General features: G+C 39.3%; 2 protein-coding genes across 9 annotated transcripts in view; one reads left to right on the forward strand and one right to left on the reverse strand.

Annotated features, from left to right (window-relative positions):
- Nucleotides 1–1,099: 1,099 nt before the first annotated feature.
- Nucleotides 1,100–10,386, reverse strand: HNRNPH3 (heterogeneous nuclear ribonucleoprotein H3). Of its 2 annotated transcripts, none has more exons than XM_037497626.2 (10): nucleotides 10,177–10,386; nucleotides 5,550–5,684; nucleotides 4,878–5,016; nucleotides 4,231–4,370; nucleotides 3,681–3,767; nucleotides 3,297–3,412; nucleotides 2,468–2,603; nucleotides 1,693–1,788; nucleotides 1,518–1,610; nucleotides 1,100–1,395 (listed from the first exon to the last, which is right to left on the reverse strand). In XM_037497626.2, exons 2-10 carry the CDS (start codon nucleotides 5,659–5,661, stop codon nucleotides 1,319–1,321), a joined length of 996 nt encoding a protein of 331 aa, XP_037353523.1. In that variant the 5' UTR covers nucleotides 5,662–5,684; nucleotides 10,177–10,386; the 3' UTR covers nucleotides 1,100–1,318. The 2 variants fall into 2 exon arrangements, with proteins under 2 accessions (XP_037353523.1, XP_037353521.1); XM_037497624.2 differs by having other exon boundaries at nucleotides 4,186–4,370.
- Nucleotides 9,406–14,575, forward strand: part of PBLD (phenazine biosynthesis like protein domain containing) — a 32,019-nt gene continuing 26,849 nt past the window's right edge. For 3 of the 7 annotated variants that reach the window (XM_054690043.1, XM_054690044.1, XM_054690045.1), the window contains exon 1: nucleotides 9,407–9,571. The gene's annotated coding sequence lies outside the window, so the exon portion shown is untranslated. Of the gene's footprint in view, nucleotides 9,572–10,706; nucleotides 11,255–12,541; nucleotides 12,670–14,575 lie in introns of those variants that run through there. The other 4 variants (XM_037497627.2, XM_054690042.1, XM_037497628.2 and 1 more) reach the window with 4 other exon arrangements.

Below are 14,575 nucleotides of genomic sequence, written 5' to 3' on the forward strand. Positions count from 1 at the left end.
CATGTTTTAAATAGGTAATGAAAGGGCATGGATATGGGCAATCATCAAGATGAGTGTTTGATAGCCTCCCATAGAATATCACAACTACCTAACTGCAGAAACCACTCCTTAGGAGTCACTATCTAATCTCCAACAAGACATATAATCTTCTACCAACTCGATTTATAATCAGAAACTGACACAAAGCATTGTAGGACAGACGCCATGCCATTATCTCCCACATTGATATTTATTACATTGACATTTCTAGGGAAAAACAAAACAAGTTCAAAACTGTATTCACATTCACAGGTTTCATTTTGATCCATTAGCCAATGTGGGGAAAAAAGCCTATTGATCAAAGGGATTAAAAATAAAAAGCACCTTTTCCCTTGCTACAGTTTTTTTTTTTTTAACACAGTGGACGTAAAACCTCTAACAGATACCAGATGCAGGATTCTCATTTTAATTAAAACTATGACATGGACTTGTCTTACAGTCTTTTAAAGTGATCATTTATACAGTTATTTAAAAATCATAGCTTTAATTATTGGGCAGGAAACTGAAAATACTTATGTGAGAATTATACTTCACAGTAAATACTTCTGTACTTAATTCTCTTTTATCACTGAGAACCTCACCCTAGTCTAAGACATTTTCAGATTACAACTATTACTTTTGGTGCTTTAGTCATGTGCTGAGGGGATTTTATTCTAAAATATAGGTCTAGAATTTAAACATCCAATACTCCCAATCCTTAGGTAACACAAATTATCAATATTCAGAAATGCAGTTACCTTTTAGATGATCGAGATTTTTCAGAGCTATGCCTGATATTTTAATTTAGAACTACCTGGAATCAGTTGAATTTATGCTTCCGAAGCAACCTAACTCATCTTTAGGGTTATATTTACAGTATTGTCCAGAAGAAATTATTTTCCAAGCTTTATTCCAGATGTCTGAATATAATAAGACTTGCAATTTATGCAGTAGTGAGCTACTGCCCTCTGAAACTACACTATACTACTTGCAACGCTTAATAGTAAAATACATCAACCCAAATCTTATGAAAGCAGCACAATCCTTAGGAGTAACTAGTATATAAAAAGTATCAACATCAGTGGTTTGAATATAAAAATTTATTTTAAGTCAAAGTATGCAACAAATAAAACCTACAGAAAACAGATTTCCCATCACAATCTGTTGCTTTACCAAATAATATTTTGAAAACACATTCCTTCAGTCATTATAAAGTTCTTAAAATACAAAAGAAATTATATCTGTAAGAAAGTCTAGTAGACCAGATGCTGTTGTCAGGACTTATGTTGATGGTTTTGCTTTAATACATCCCACGCCATCCACCTCCACTCATGCCACCTTGGCCATAGTAACCTCCACTGCCACCACCACCACGACCTTAAGAAAGACAGCAAGAATGAGATTATCAATGTATGTATGATCTCAAGAATAACATGAACTTTTCATTGTCTGTACCACATGTGGAGACTAATACAAACAGGATCAGAGTAATCACTTACCATAACCACCTAAGCCATCAGGAGTGCCATATCCACCACTGTAATTGTTCCCCATTCCCATTCTTCCAACTGACCCATAAGCGCCTTGATTATCTTTAAAAAATAAAAATAAAGTAAAAATTTGAGGTTGTTTCCTAAATGTCTAACTTTTCTTACTTAAAAAAAATTTACATACCCATTCCATCTCTGCCATAGCCTCCCATTCCAGAACCTCCCATTCCAGAGCCGCCTCCAGGAGTGGAATTCAAAAAGAGTTCAATGTATCGATGTTCTTAAAGAAAAAACAAGAGTAATACAGGAGGAGAACAGAATGACGGATCATATTCATCAGTAAAAGTGTAAAAAGGTTGATCAACTATTTTTAAACTGAAGGTATACTTAGAAATTCTTAGTGATAAAATGCCACACAAGACTAAAATCTAGGTTTCATTTAAAACATACAGCCTTGAACAAGTATTTGGAGGTCTGAGTTTTCTCAACAAAGGGCTGATTATTTCAGAACCAGCTATTTTATGTCTTAAAAACATTATCCTAGGCTAATCACAGAATGGAATTAGAATCATGAGGATGACATCTGAGAAAACTTTTTTTAAAGTACCAAATGACTGATGTGTAGTCAATTTAAGAATCACTGGATGAGGTGAAATTTAATTGCTTCAAAACTGGTAAGGTGACATGCAGGAATAACCTGCACAAGTTGATCACTGTGTAAGTTAACAAGTGCTGTTAATTTCCAACTGGCATGGGAATCACACACATGCAAGTAACATACCTATCTCCCTCCTTTAATAACTGACTTAGCAAGTCATTGAAGTCTGAGATAAGAAGCCATATGGTTTCAGATTCCAGTGACTGGCCAGAGTTACCTTCATATCCGAGAATCTCTTGCATATTTTATAATCAAGTTCACAGCTAACAAAGATAGCATGCACGCCAAGAATACCACTTACGCATGTTATTCTTATCTTTAGACATGGCAGCTACTGCATCTTCATGTGTCACAAACTCTACATCAGCTTCTCCTGTTGCTCTGCCATCAGCTCCAATATCAATATGAACTCGTATTGGATTTAGTGGTGAGAAGAACTAAATGAAAGAAAACATCAGTCATTTACTTTTTTTACTTAGACTATAAGCCATCTTGGGGGTGGGGGGGGAGGAGATTGGATCCTTTTTAAAATAAGCTAGGGGTGATAAAAACATGTAACACAGGGAACAGTTTGAGCTAAACAGATGTTAGTAAATATAACTACCCTGAAAGACATAGGAACTTGGTGCAAAGTCTAAAAAAACCCCCCAAAACTAGACGTAAGTTGCATAGTTTTGTAGGCCATAGGTATCTAACTCTAGCTCTTCAATAGGCAAATGGGTGTGACTAGATTTGGTCCATGGGCTGAAATTTGCTGACTGATTACTTAATCAATTAGAAACCAATTGGATTCTATTTGATAATAGCATCTACTCCCATTATTTCAGCTCCTTGGTTTCTAATTACCATACATCCACTAAATTTTACTTTTTACATATTTACACTTTCAAAACTTGACACAAGGGAAATAGTCTTCCAGTTATTACCACTGTATGCTGATCAGTCTTAAACTAAATTTTTATGTTGACCCAAGGACTGTAGCTTTTATTTGACTTAATTCTCAATCTAGGTCAGTTCATAATAGACACAAAAATAGCCATTAACTGCAGATAATTATTTTCATAAAGGATTTGGCAGTAACATTAAAAAAAAAGAATACTTCAAAATTTAGACACCAAGAAATTACTCACATTAGCAATGTCATTTTCAGTTGCACGAAAAGGTAATCCTCTCATATGTACGAAATGACCACCATGAAAACCTGAACTTGCGTCACCAGCTCCACCATAGCCATGCCCTCCCATACCTAGAGATTAAAATTTCCAAAGGTTATAAATTGACACATGTAGAAAAATCTCAACAAAATATTTCTTCCCCATAAAATCTTAACATACTTTTCTAAACGCTGAGTGGTGAATTTACCAGTCAGTATACATCCATATTAAGTCCTACTTAGCTGTATAATGAAATAATGCCTGAGCTGATTTTTTTAAGTCACCTAAATTAGCAGTAATTAGATGTAAAGCAAATATTAAAATTCACCTTACAATGAATGTCTTTAATATTTATTTTACCTCTTCCATCTCTCATTCTGTCATCAAAGCCATCATTTCCATAGCCATAATTATTATAGCCACCATAGTCATCAAAACCTCCATAACCTGTATAATGTAAGGAGAAATACATAAATATACTTTCAAGAGATCAATTTTGTAATTTCATTCACAAAAGCATACTTTATGGTAAGCAGTTTGGTTAACTTAGATTACAAGTTTGCAACACAACTTTAAAAAAAAGAGCAGTCAACGTGGTGCAAATAAAAAACCTCAGAAGTGTATCATCCTATGCCAAAGTGCCAAAACATGCCAGTATCTTCATTTCAAATTCTGTGTTAACTTAGATAGGTGCCAATATGTGCATCAACCAAGTCCCATTGCTCATCATGGGAATTTGTATTTTCATGAACAGGTTTTAAAACCTAGTAGGTACTGAAATTACTGCCATTTCTGTATTTCTTGACAAAGTGTCAGGAATATTAAGAAAATGACAACAGAACCTTTGTTCATTAGATACACATACCACCATCATATCCATCACCTCCTCGTCGCATTCTGTCATACATACTTCCACGCCCAGCTCCATAATAACCCCCTCTTCCTCCTATTGGTCTATCATATGGTCCCGGTCGCTGTCCCAGCAATCTTCTTGGAGGATCATAAAATCCTTTGATTTCACTCCTGCTACTTCTGAAGATCTCAATATACCTATTTAAAAATGGTTTAAGGTACAGGTTTCAGCATAAATGTATTAGAGTAATTAAGATATTGGGCAAAATGCAGTAAGATTTTCTACATCTAGATACATAACCCAATTTAAATTGCCTAAATACACATTGTTAACATAGTTTACACCTACAAACTTAAATAATTAATATTTAAGTTTTACAGACAAATTAGTCATTTGAAGACAATTCATAAAATATAAATATAATTTTAGCTTGTTTCCTTTAGTACATAAGTGTTTAGAGAAAAGTTGATTATACAAAAGCAAGTATCAACAATATCCTACACAGAAATGGAAACAATCTAATTTTAATTTAAGCAAACTATTAGCATTAATTCCCCACCCAAATCTGTAGTTTCCAAGTTAAATTTAGATAATTATCATTTTAAAACTACCCCAGAAAAATGTTGTTACCCCCCCATTTAAGCAAGTGACCCACAACCCCCAAAAATAAAAATTTAACACCATCCCAAACTCTCCATCCCCACCTGTGCCCTATTCTTTCCTTGTGTTTCCCCAGAGCATTTTCTGCTATCTCCTTTGAAGCAAACTGCACGAAGGCCTCCCCTGTGCTTCTCCCCTGGTAGTCCATCGTCAATGTTATCCCATTTGGCACGATTTCCAACCCTTTAACCCAAGGACAAATAACCCCATCAAGGGGAACAGTGTTAAAGGCTGAAACATTCCCATCTGAATCAAATATTTAAAACAAGTCTAAACAAAACAAAACAAAACAAAACAAAAAAAGCTTAGTTTCCCATCACCCCATAATACAAACGGAAGATTGTTTTAAAATATTATTGGATTACATAAATTTTTTCTGTGACTAACGTCTTTTAAAATTACATACTCTAAAAGCCCACCTATTATCACATGGAAAAAAAAAAAGGGCTACAAATAAAAATTAACTATGCTCCATATAATTCATGGTTCATTTCATCACAATTACTCTCATTTAAGTTCGCTACACATTAGTTAGGTTTTACATATTCTACACATACTGTACTGAATATTAAATGGAGCACATTTTAAAACATTAACCAAGGTATCATACTCAAAATAAATCCCCCAAATAAATGGGTTTTACAAACTATAAAAACTGAGTAGAATACAAATATAACATTAAAATACTACTAAACTTTGACTAATACTAGAGGTACCTTGAAAGAACTGAACTATTTCCTCTTTGCTGCAACCAAATGGCAGTCCACGAAGTCGTACTGTCCCATCACTAGCGTCATTTGGACCATTATGTTTCATAACCCAATCCATCTCAATACCGTTTGATTTTAATGCTATAAAAAATAAAACAAGCACATAAAGCAGTCAATCAAAATATAGTCTTGTCAGAGGTACTGAAGAAACACCTCTCAACGGTGCACAACAGGAATTTAACATAACTCAGTGATGCCAGTAACAACTTTCTAATTTGAAGGTAGGTAAAAACTGGGAAAAGGAACTGAAACCTGACCCCTCCCCACCAAAATTTCTAAGGACCAATAACAGAAGGCCAAAACTCTATGAAGGCCAACTCTTGCCTCCTTCCTCATCTCTTAAATATCCATTCATATTTCCCAGGTTTGATGATTCACTTGAATAGTTATGAAAATGCCTTAAAACTTAAATTACTTACAAGTTGTGAATAGTACCGCCATCCACCTACATTAAGAGCCTCAGTCAAAAGTACTTAAGTGCTTTCTTGGAAAACATGGTAAATACAGAAGCCTAAACTTATACTAGATGTTCAGTAATTTTAAACACATCAAACTGTTTTTGCAGGGGGGAAAAATTCCCTTCTCTCTTTAAATCTGGAATAAACACTTTAAGAACAAAGTTTTAAAGGGACTACGTTAAATTGAACATTAAAAGGTCACTCAAAAATGAACGCCTTCTAGTATTCTGAAGCCATCTGTCTGAAAATTACTTTTATACTGAAAACCAGCTTACTCCTTTATTTTTAAACACTTTTTAGAAAAGGTAATACATTTCAGAAAGCATTAAAAAGGATAGAGAAGCCCTCCTTCCCCTCCAAAATAACCCACCCAGTTCCATTCCCAAGAAAACCATTGTTTCTTTTAAAATTCCAGAACATTTTAAAGAGGCTAATGCAGAAGTCCTTCAGCTGCAGAAACTTACCAGACCATACAAATTTCACTATGCAGCTGTAGGAATCCTACTCACCTGAATATTTCAAACCTTTCCCTCACCACTTCCTCCCCTGTAAACAAAACAATTTGTTCACTTGATTCCTTTATGTTTGAGGATTATATTTCATGTAAACAGTAGTCACTAATATTTAATATCATATCTAATTATCGGGGCTACCTAATTATGTGATAGGGATTATTTTCTGCAGAATAAAATTTTTTCTTCCATTTAGAATCCACACATTTAAAATAAACACTGCAGAAAATTTTCAAAATGTGTCAATTAGTCAAGTAGCTATATGTATCACCTTTGGTACCTGCTTTATTTTTAAAAATACATTCAAACAGCAAAAATGCAAATTTTTAACTGACTTTACAACTAATTCCTATGCACACAAATAACCAGCATGAGCTTTAAAATAAGAGAAAATAAACTGGGTTTGAATTCCTATCCTGCACTTAATTCAAGCAAACGAAACCTCTCTTTTAGTTGTAAAATATAGCAGTGATGCCTATACCTTCCTGGACTGTTTTAAGAAGTCACTGTGCTTGGTTAGCAGCTTTCTAATTATTCAGTGGTGGCCACTGCTGACTGGAGTTTAAAGGGCCTTGTAAAACTAATGAAATATACCACAAAGTAACTGAACGTTTAAAACAACTGAGTCTTAAAGGAAAATAAGGACCGGTGTACATCTTTTCCAAAGTCAACAAAGGTCAATTTTTTTGTTTTCTTAAGAGTCATCAAAATCAGGGTTGGGGGTGTTTATTTAAAAAATATTTACTGTAATGTGCACATCAGCTAGACAATTAAAAAAATATCGTTTTAGAATAGTTGGAATCTAGTACTTCCAAATTGTCATGGGAAAAAAGGACGATTTAAAAATCAAATGTTACTTCCTGTGAAAAATTTAATGTTACAAAGCCAATCTAATCTGCTGAAAAAAAAAAAAAAAAAAAACCTAGGTGGTGCTTTTTAATCTTTCAGTGTGTACACACACACACACACACAGAGTTTTAGAAGCTAAAAAGATGGAAATTTACTATAAATGGTAGCACTTTCCAATACTAGCATGCCAACTAATTTTGAATTAGCCTTTACCAATGAGACCTATATAAAAACAAAAAAAGTTTATTATTAAGTGTATTAAAACCACACTGAACTGTTGAAATTTTAAGTTGAGGGAAAGTTAACCAGATTCAAAGACACAACTATTTTATAGAATACTATCCACACCATGTTTGTGAAAAGTACACCCCCCCCCACACACACTATTACCTCTTCAAAACTCCAACATGTGAGTTTTAGAATTTTATTTACAATACCTGAGTAACACTAAAGGCATAAAAAGACATCAGCTCTAATACTTTATAAAGCTGGCTCACTACCTAGTAGAATCTACTAATGATTCAGGATAATCCACCTCAATTTTTGCAACAATGTCACTGCTAATCACAATTCTGCTTTACTAATCCCAACCATTACCACTAATTAAAAGCACTAGCAATCTTTAGTCAGTTTTATTAGACTTTAAATATAAATTCTTAAATTTTATGCTAAGTGAAGTCTGTCACAAACGACCATAGATTATTTTAAACGGGTTAAAGTTTATGTGAATTATATCTCAAAGCTGTTGTAAAAAGGGCTCTAAGAAAGGCCAAGTAAAATACAGAATTCCTCTAACTAAAAGGCTTGTATTATTTTTGGGAGTGTAATACATAATGTAAGTAAGGGTTTGATGCATCAAATAACTTTCTAGATGGTGGTTCACCGATCTAAAAAAGAATGAGAAAACGTCATTTTTGGCAAAAAAGTGATAAACATGGCAACACCACACCATTTCCCCTTTCCGATGTGCTTGCTATTTAAGTTAAAACAGTTAAAAACCATCTAAAGGAAGTGAGGTATCTAAAATGATTATGAACGAGTTCTAGCACAAAGTCACCACCTACTGCAGTTCAGCCACTTGTTTACCAAAATAAAGATACCCAAAAAATAGTTACTAAAAACATGAAGGCAATGGATTTCCAGTTTATGTAAAATGAAAGGGCAGGAAAAAAGGTTTCTGGGGTAATCCAATCAGGAAAGCTGTTAGTTACACCACATACCGTATTTCACAGGAAAACTCTGGGCTGTATTTTCAAAGTACACTAAAATCAGAGCATCTTCAAAATTAGGATCTTTGTTTTTAAGGCTGGAAAGTAGGTAAGACTTATTTTAAAGATTCAAATCCATTATTGGACACTCTTATTCCCAGGCCTTCCTGTCTCTCTTATACAGTCTTCAGTGCAAATTACCGACCCAGTTCTCTTGTTCTACGAACCTAAAATCAGCTCAGCAAGCCTCTTTCCGCTGAGTTGGCTTATTTCCTTCGTCAAATTACTATAATCCTGCACTAAAATAAAACACATGCTTAGCTACCAAAAGAAAAAACTAATTGTAATATGAACTATTTCACCTCCACAGCTTTAATACCACCTTCGAGATTTAATGTTGAAAAGTCAGCAACTCAATTCCTAATATGTACACGCATACATTTTTCTGGCCATCACTGGTTTTAACAACTATTTAAATTCTAACCCGATGTGTGCCAGGCTTACACAAGCATCAATGCACCACCCCCCCACACCCGCCCAAAAGCTCACTACACTGTGGTTCCGAGGCCCGACGACCTGTTTGAAGTATGCCCACATCTTACATTCATTCCTGTGACAAGTCACCCATTTTTCTGCTTAAAAGTCAACTACCCACTACGACTTTAAGTTTAAAAGCGTGAAGAAGAAGGAAAAAAAAAACCGTTGGAAAATGAGTACGTACTCTTTTCGAAGTTCCAACTCTGGAATATAAGGGCTGGCTAAGCGTCCTTTATTCCTCCCCGGAGACACTTCGTTTATCTAGCGGCCCTAGAGACCGGAGAGCTCGGAGAGCACGCCCCTTCCCTCCCCGTCCGGCGGCCGGGCCTGGCTTAAAAACCTTCGCCACCGGGCGGCGGGATTACAAAGGAGGCCGTCCGCCTCCTTTGTCCTGGATTTGGGAGGTGAGCGCCTTCGTCGCCATTGGCTTTCCTCCCCCAGCTCCAGTCTCTCTCATCTTGGCAATCTGCGTCAGAAGCCACTCGCGGTCCCGCCAGCCCCGGCGGCCCTGCCGAGACTGCGGAGGAAGGGAGGCCAGGCCCATCCGGCGCCATTTCAATCGGGAGCGCGCCCGACAACCCAGATCCTCCCCCCCCAGAGCCCAGCCTTTCCCTGTTCGCACCGCTCCCCACCCTCACTCCTTCCAGGCCGCTTTGCCCACCCCCCGGCCTTCCCAGTCAGCGTTCGGAAGTTGAGGGGTAAAAGCAGGAGAGAGAGATGGGCGGGAAACCGGGGTGGCCAAGCCACCGTACCCAAAATGGCGGAGGCCGAGCCAGCAGGGAAAGAGAAAAGCTGGGTGACCCCCACTTCGGGGCTCGGCCTCGTCCACTGAATTCCACTCGAGCAACTTCTGCGACCCACACGACGCCCTCCTTGAAGTGGGAGATCGCTTGGGAGGCGCAGCCTGACCGCCTCAGGGCCGCGACCTCCACACTTCCCCCCCCCACGCCCTTCCCCAGTCTCGCGTCCTTCTCCCGATTCCGTTCTCGAAACTACCGGCCCAACCTACCCCCTTTTTACTTCAGATACCCTGCCGGGCGACAGTAGTGCCAACTCCGGTGCTCGCGGGGTCCGATCTGAGGAGGGAGCAGACGCCCGCCTCGTGTAGCGCTCTCCACAACGGTCCTCCCAACCGTCTCCGGCGGCGGCAACCGCTATGGGAGCTGCGCAGCACAGCGACTGGCTTGGGGGGATGGGAGAGAGCGAGCGAGAAGGAGGGGGTGGAGCGAGAGCAACGAAAACCGGCCAGGCCCGCTCTCGCGAGGCTAGAGAGTCCCGCCGTGGCGCGAGCCGCAGTAAGGTGCGCGTGCGCACTGCTGCGCGCTCTCTTGGGTTAGGGGGGAGGTGGCAAGAGCGCCGGCGACTCGGCTCTTGTTGCTTTCTTTGGCGGCATCACATTCTCTCGGTGTTTCTCTCGTCTTTCTGCCACTTAGGGGAGGTTGTAAGGTGGCAGCGGTCGTCCCTCCAGAGTGATTTGAAGGGATTGTTTTGTGTTTCGGAAACGGCAAGTACCCTGTCCCACCTAGAACAAATTCCTGAAGGCCCCGCCCCCAGCGCCGCGCCACCTGCGTGGACAGGGTGCCACGTGATGTGGCCGCCGAAAGCCGGGACGGCGCTGCATGTCCACCATGTTTGCATTATGCAGGAAAAATGTTTCCCTGCAGTGATGCTCACTGTCCACCAGGCCTGGTTTCTGCTCTTGGGCCGGAGCGCCTCCTCACCCGGGCCCTGGCCCCGCGGCGCTCCAGCTCTTGGCCCGGGTTTTTTTTTTTGACCATGCTTTCCTTTTAAATTGCTTCTGGCTTTCGCATTTTTCTCTCGCCTTTCTTCCTCCCTCCTACTTCTTTATAACCTCAGTGACCAATCACCTACTCAAGGCAGCCGACGTAAGGTTGTTGCCACAATAGGGTTTTGCATCCTTGAAAATTGCGTCAAGTGATGCATAACTCTTTTTGGCTGTACTGCCATATTACAGAGCTTCACACTGTCCCCTTAGGGCCTTTCAAAGTGTCAAAAAAAAAAAAATGCAAGTCGCGTTTCTGTGGGTGGAGGGCAGTCCTGGTGAAGAGATCAGTGCAAGTTAAAATGTAAGTGTATTGCAGAAATGCACGTGAGGGGGAGGAGGAAATGAATTTGAGCACAGTCCTTGTTCCTTTAGCTTGGAATTGTGGGCGAGACTATGTTGTAGACTTTCAATATCCAGACTTTGGACATTGTGCTGTAGATACTGGGAAGCATGTCGAGGGTGAGGTGAGGGAGTTCATGGGGCATTAGCAATGGAAAAGCATAAATAAACTTACACCTTATAGCTTTAATTTAACCGCAAGCCTACTTAAGATAACATATGACACCAAGAATTAGGTAGGACACGGTGGCCCTACTACCTTTCTGGAGCCCACTCTAAAAACATCCCTCAAAGGAATGGAGGAGGGATCGTGTAGTCATCATCACAATGATACTGTAATTTTAGGTTTCTGGGTCTAGTCTCCCTGCCAGGAACGGATCCCAGGCTGCGGTGGCAGCGCTGAGACCCAGCCACTAGACCACCACGGTTGGTGTCTCACAAAACCACAGCAGGAACTTCACTGATGTTTAGGCAAATAAGGGAAAGGAGGCAGATTTGTTTAGAGAAATAGATACAAGGAAAGGTTTATTAAGGAGAAAAGGAACAGAAATAAAGCGGGACTCCCAGGTGTGGCAACAGGCCAGGAAGGGGCAAGGAAGCTGCTGTGGAGCCTTCCTTCGGGGAATATATACCTTCTTTCCCTAATTATTCTAAAGCATCTTCATAGTTCTCTGTGGTCTCAGTTATTCTGTCTTAATGACTCTGTGTCCAGAGTTATATCTTGCATCTCAGCCCTTACAGTCCTTTTGTTGTATGGGATTAGCTCAGGACATCCTTTCCCCCTAACACTTTTCCTTTATCATCTTTGTGTGGAAATGTCCTATTGCCCCTAAGGGGGGAGGGGTTGGTGGGGAGAGGGGGTTCTTTAGTCCCCTTTGGAATTTGTTATCCTTATCTCTGGAGCCTTCCTTATTCCTCACAGGCTTTTCCTATTCTATTCTGACCCTAGTAGCTATCCCCTTGCCCTTTGACTCAACAAGAGGTAGAAAATCAAAATCAGGATAATGGGATAATAGAGATTTATTGGAAACTTTCTTGTGACTCTTTATTAAACCCTGAAAGTTCACAGTAACCTTTTAGAGATAAGGTGCTTGAGTCCTAGAGAAGTGAAAAAAGTTGCCTGAGGCCACATACCTCACAGAAGTTAGGATTTGAATCCAAATGGTTTTACTCCAGGGTCTGGGTCTTAAAGCACTAGGACCTTCCTGGGGTTGTAAATAATTTTTATGAAATCAAATCTCATTTTAAGCAAATTGAAGTTACCTCTTCTGACACTGGAGTTACCATCTGAGGAGACCTGCAGTTACCATTTATTGGCACTTTATTGAAACTTGACAGTCCTGGTGTCACAGTCCAGGACTTGACGGTCCTGATGTTGTGAGTAACCCTCTCTCCACTCCTTTCTTTTTCCTTCTCTCTTTTTTAATAATTGCTTTAAAAAAATAAATAATTACGATTTTAAATAATAACACTCCAAGTCCCACTCTTCAAATGGAGTCCTTCCTTGGTTCTACTTCCCTGGGTTCCAGTTACATTGCTACTTTATCAGGTCTTTCAGCCTGATTTGGTAGATGGAATTCTGTAATCCTCTTCACCTCTTGCCCGAATTCAAACAATCTATTCACTGCTTGATTGAATTTAGTATTTTTTTCACATATTTACTCTATATGGTTATGAGCCACAACTTTAAAATCATTCCAATGACTTTTCACCACCAAGCTGTCATGTTTTCTTTGCTTTTGGCAATAATTTCTCTGTATTGGATACTCTGCTGTTTGCCAGTATGGACACTTAGGGAGAACTTGAAATTAGTACATGCAATCTTTTTGCCTTTTTGTTATTTTATATTATTATTATAAGGAGTAGGAATTTTTGAGTTAAAAATGTACTACATTGGAGTAAACCTAATTTTTATTTGGTGTTCTATTTTACTACTTTTATTTTTAAAAAAGCCTATCAACTATTCCCATTTACAGATTGAATCCTGTAAATAAAGCTTGGTGAGATTAGCTCAACACTGCTATAGTGATCCCTACTGAATTGTTTCCAGATTGATCTCTGTGGAATTGTTTCCATAGAGATAGTAAGAACTAAGGGCTCCCGGCAGCTTTTGGGATTTTTTTCTTTGTCTTTCTTTGGGTCATTTCAGTGCTTTTCTATTAGCATAGAGATCAGAGGGACCTTGGAGAGGATCTTGTTAGAGGCTATAATAAGAGAAAAGATGAAAAAGGAGAAGGACATAGAAGTACCCACACTACCCAAAGGAAAACAAGATGACGAACATGTGACCATGTATTGCACCATCAGGATGAAGAGCAGAGGAAAATTCCATGCAGAGCCCAAAAGAAAGAAAGAAATTGAAAGAGATTGTACTCTTTTGGGGGGGGGGGCGGGGAGAAGGCAATTTAACTAAAAATTGGCTAAGATAGTTATTCCCATACCCACGATGGCATTCTAAAATAACATAAAGGAAGGAGGGGAAATAATGTAAAAGCTGAATTATAATCTTTTTGTCTGTATGCAAAGCAAATAAGCTAAACACATACAAAAGCCACAAATATGTTTTTAGGAATGTATCTAATTAAGGTGGCTAATGTCTTTTGAACACTAGAGGTCTGCTGTGCCATGTGGGTTAGCTCCCTGGCTGGGGATGGAACTCATGCTGCAGTGGCTGGCGATGGCTTGATGACACTGAGAGTTAACCCCTGCACCACTAGGGAGGCCCTGATACTTTCAGTTTCTTCAAGTCATTTAATTGTTTATTCCAGGTCTATGTAACTAAAAAGTCTCATCCAGTTGTAGTAACTATACACTAAGTAAGAAAATGGAGGGAAGCCTTAAACAATTTCTCTAACTTTTGTTTTTTTTTTTTTTTTTTTTAATTTTCTAGAGGCATGTCTTATTTATTTATTTATTATTTGTTTGTTTGTTTGGTTTATACATGCACTGGGTACAGTCAGAAGCGTGGGAGGGTGAGAGAATTCACCAGAGCCAGAGCAGGGAGCAGAGCAGGCCTAAGGACTGAAGTACACTGCTGAGGGGAGCAGCGGGCGGTAGGAGAGGTCTGCTCGCCATGTGGGACCCTCCTCTGGTGGCCGGGGAGCAGCCGGGGATCGAACCGGCTGCAGAGGCTGCAGGCAGCTTCGCAACCCAGCGCTCAACCACTGCGCCACCGGGGAGGCCCTCTCTAACTTTTGAACATCATTAAAAGTATTAAACTTTATGTTCCAGTAGATTACTGTGGAGAACAAGGAAAATGGCTTCAAAAGATAGCTACTTTAAG

This window comes from Talpa occidentalis, unplaced genomic scaffold (genome assembly GCF_014898055.3).
Source record: "Talpa occidentalis isolate TD23 unplaced genomic scaffold, MPIMG_talOcc4v2.1 talOcc4.8, whole genome shotgun sequence".
In the NCBI taxonomy this organism is placed as follows: Eukaryota; Metazoa; Chordata; class Mammalia; order Eulipotyphla; family Talpidae; genus Talpa; species Talpa occidentalis.

What these genes read in the sequence shown, in the direction of transcription:
- HNRNPH3 (XM_037497624.2), bottom strand. Translation starts at nt 5,661, where the DNA reads ATGGATTGGGTTATGAAACATAATGGTCCAAATGACGCTAGTGATGGG. An exon ending in AAGGAAAGAATAGGGCACAG is followed by an intron (nt 4,371 to 4,877) that starts GTGGGGATGGAG and finishes ATTTTTAAATAG; the next exon opens with GTATATTGAGATCTTCAGAA. An exon ending in AGGTGATGGATATGATGGTG is followed by an intron (nt 3,768 to 4,185) that starts GTATGTGTATCT and finishes TACATTATACAG; the next exon opens with GTTATGGAGGTTTTGATGAC.